Source organism: Mandrillus leucophaeus, unplaced genomic scaffold, assembly GCF_000951045.1.
Source record: "Mandrillus leucophaeus isolate KB7577 unplaced genomic scaffold, Mleu.le_1.0 Scaffold230, whole genome shotgun sequence".
NCBI classification, from domain to species: Eukaryota; Metazoa; Chordata; class Mammalia; order Primates; family Cercopithecidae; genus Mandrillus; species Mandrillus leucophaeus.
Window position 1 is genome coordinate 492,937 of NW_012102366.1, and position 1,848 is coordinate 494,784.

The window sequence follows — 1,848 nt, forward strand, 5'->3', positions numbered from 1 at the left end:
TGAGACAGAGTTTCATTCTTGTTGCCCAGGCTAGAGCACAATAGCGCGATCTTGGCTCACCGCAACTTCTGCCTCCCGGGTTCAAGCGACTGTCCTGCCTCAGCCCCCGGAGTAGTTGGGATTACAAGCATGAGCCCATATGCCACCATGCCTGGCTAATTTTGTATTTTTAGTAGAGACGAGGTTTCTCCATGTTGGTCAGGCTGGTCTCAAACTCCCGACCTTCCCAACCTCAGGTGATCCACCCACCTTGGCCTCCCAAAGTACTGGGATTATAGGCATGAGCCACCCTGCCGGGCCTATCTCCCTCCCTCCCTTCCTTCCTTCCTGCCTGCCTGCCTGCCTGCCTCCTTTTCTCTCCCTTCTCCTCCCCGTACCCCTCCCCCTTCCCCTCTCCCTCTTCTCATCCTCTCCCTCTCCCTCCCCTTTCCTTTCCCTGAGACAGGATCTCACTCTGTTGCCCAGGCTAGAGTGCAGTGGTGCAATCATAGCTCACTGTAGCCTCAAACCCTTGGGCTCAAACAATCCTCCCGCCTCAGTCTTCTAAGTAGCTGGGACTCCAGATGTGTGCCACCATGCCCGGTTATTTTGTGTATTTTTCGTAGAGACAAGGTCTCGCCATGTTGCCCAGGCTGGTCTCAAACTCCTGACCTCAAACGATCTGCCCACCTCAGCCTCCCAAAGTGCTGGGATTACAGGTGTGAGCCACCACGCCTGCCCTCTTTGTCTTTTCTCTGTCCATGATGATAGTCTGGAAGGTGAGGCTGTGGCCCCTAACAACAACCTCTGTCCCCACTGGCACTGGGCAAAGCCTCATAATCTCAGATGTACCCTGCGCTGCCCTCAAGCCTCTGTACCGTCACAAATCTCCGTGGGGGAGGTGAAGATCTCAGATGAAGAGCTGAACCCTGGATTGCAGCGACAGGCGGTGGCGCTGACACACGAGGAGTTCTCAGGGCACCACCGGGCACAGTCTGCAAGAGCAGGGAGCACGGTCAGAAGGTGAGAGGCAAGGGGACACACAAAAAGGGGGCACTGAGGGAAATGAGCCAGGGCACTGAGTTTCCCATGCACGAGGCCTCCCTTTCCCTGGGCTGAAGGGGGCTGGGCGGGGGTCCAGGGCCCTCCCCAGACTCTGGCTGTGGACTGTGCTTTCTGCTTCCCAACAGACTCACCCTTGGAGTCCTGGGTTTCAGCTCCCAGCAGAGTCAGCCAGACACAGAATGCTGCAACAGAGAAAGGAAAGGGGGTCAGAGGGAACCCCAGGGTGGGAAAGGAAGCGTAAAGGTGATGCATTTTGGGGGAGGAGGATGCTGACCCCTCTCAGGTTGAGATCCTGCCCGTCGTTCAAACAGAGTGGGCAGATGTCACATCCCACTTGGATGCTCAAAGCCAAAGAGTCTGTCACCCTGTCCCCATAGGGGCTGTTTTTTTTATTTTTGTTTTTGTTTTTGACACAGGGTCTCACTTGGTCACCCAGGCTGGAGTGCAGTGGTGCAATCATAGCTCACTGCAGCCTCCAATTCCTAGGTTCAAGCAATCCTCCTGCCTCAGCCTCCCAAGTAGCTGGGACCACAAGTGTGCACTAAAAAAAATTTTTTTTTTTTGAGACAGAATCTTGCTCTGTTGCCCAGGCTGAAGTGCAATAGTGTGATCTCGGCTCACTGCAATCTCTACCTCCTGGGTTCAAGTGATTCTCCTGCCTCAGCCTCCCAAGTAGCTGGGATTACAGGTGCCCGCCACCACACCCGGCCAATTTTTTGCATTTTTAGTAGTGACAGGGTTTCACCATATTGGCCAGGCTGGTCTCGAACTCCTGACCTCAGGTGATCTGCCTGCCTCACCCTC

General features: G+C 54.9%; 1 protein-coding gene across 1 annotated transcript in view; it reads right to left on the minus strand.

Moving 5' to 3' along the window:
• Positions 1-1,848, minus strand: part of ADGRE5 (adhesion G protein-coupled receptor E5) — a 27,740-nt gene that overhangs the window by 19,087 nt on the left and 6,805 nt on the right. Inside the window, exons 2-3 of the mRNA XM_011981812.1 lie at positions 1,176-1,226; positions 858-974 (exon numbers count right to left, since the gene is read on the minus strand). Of these exons, the coding sequence (XP_011837202.1) occupies positions 858-974; positions 1,176-1,226 (168 nt within the window). The remainder of the gene's footprint in view (positions 1-857; positions 975-1,175; positions 1,227-1,848) is intronic.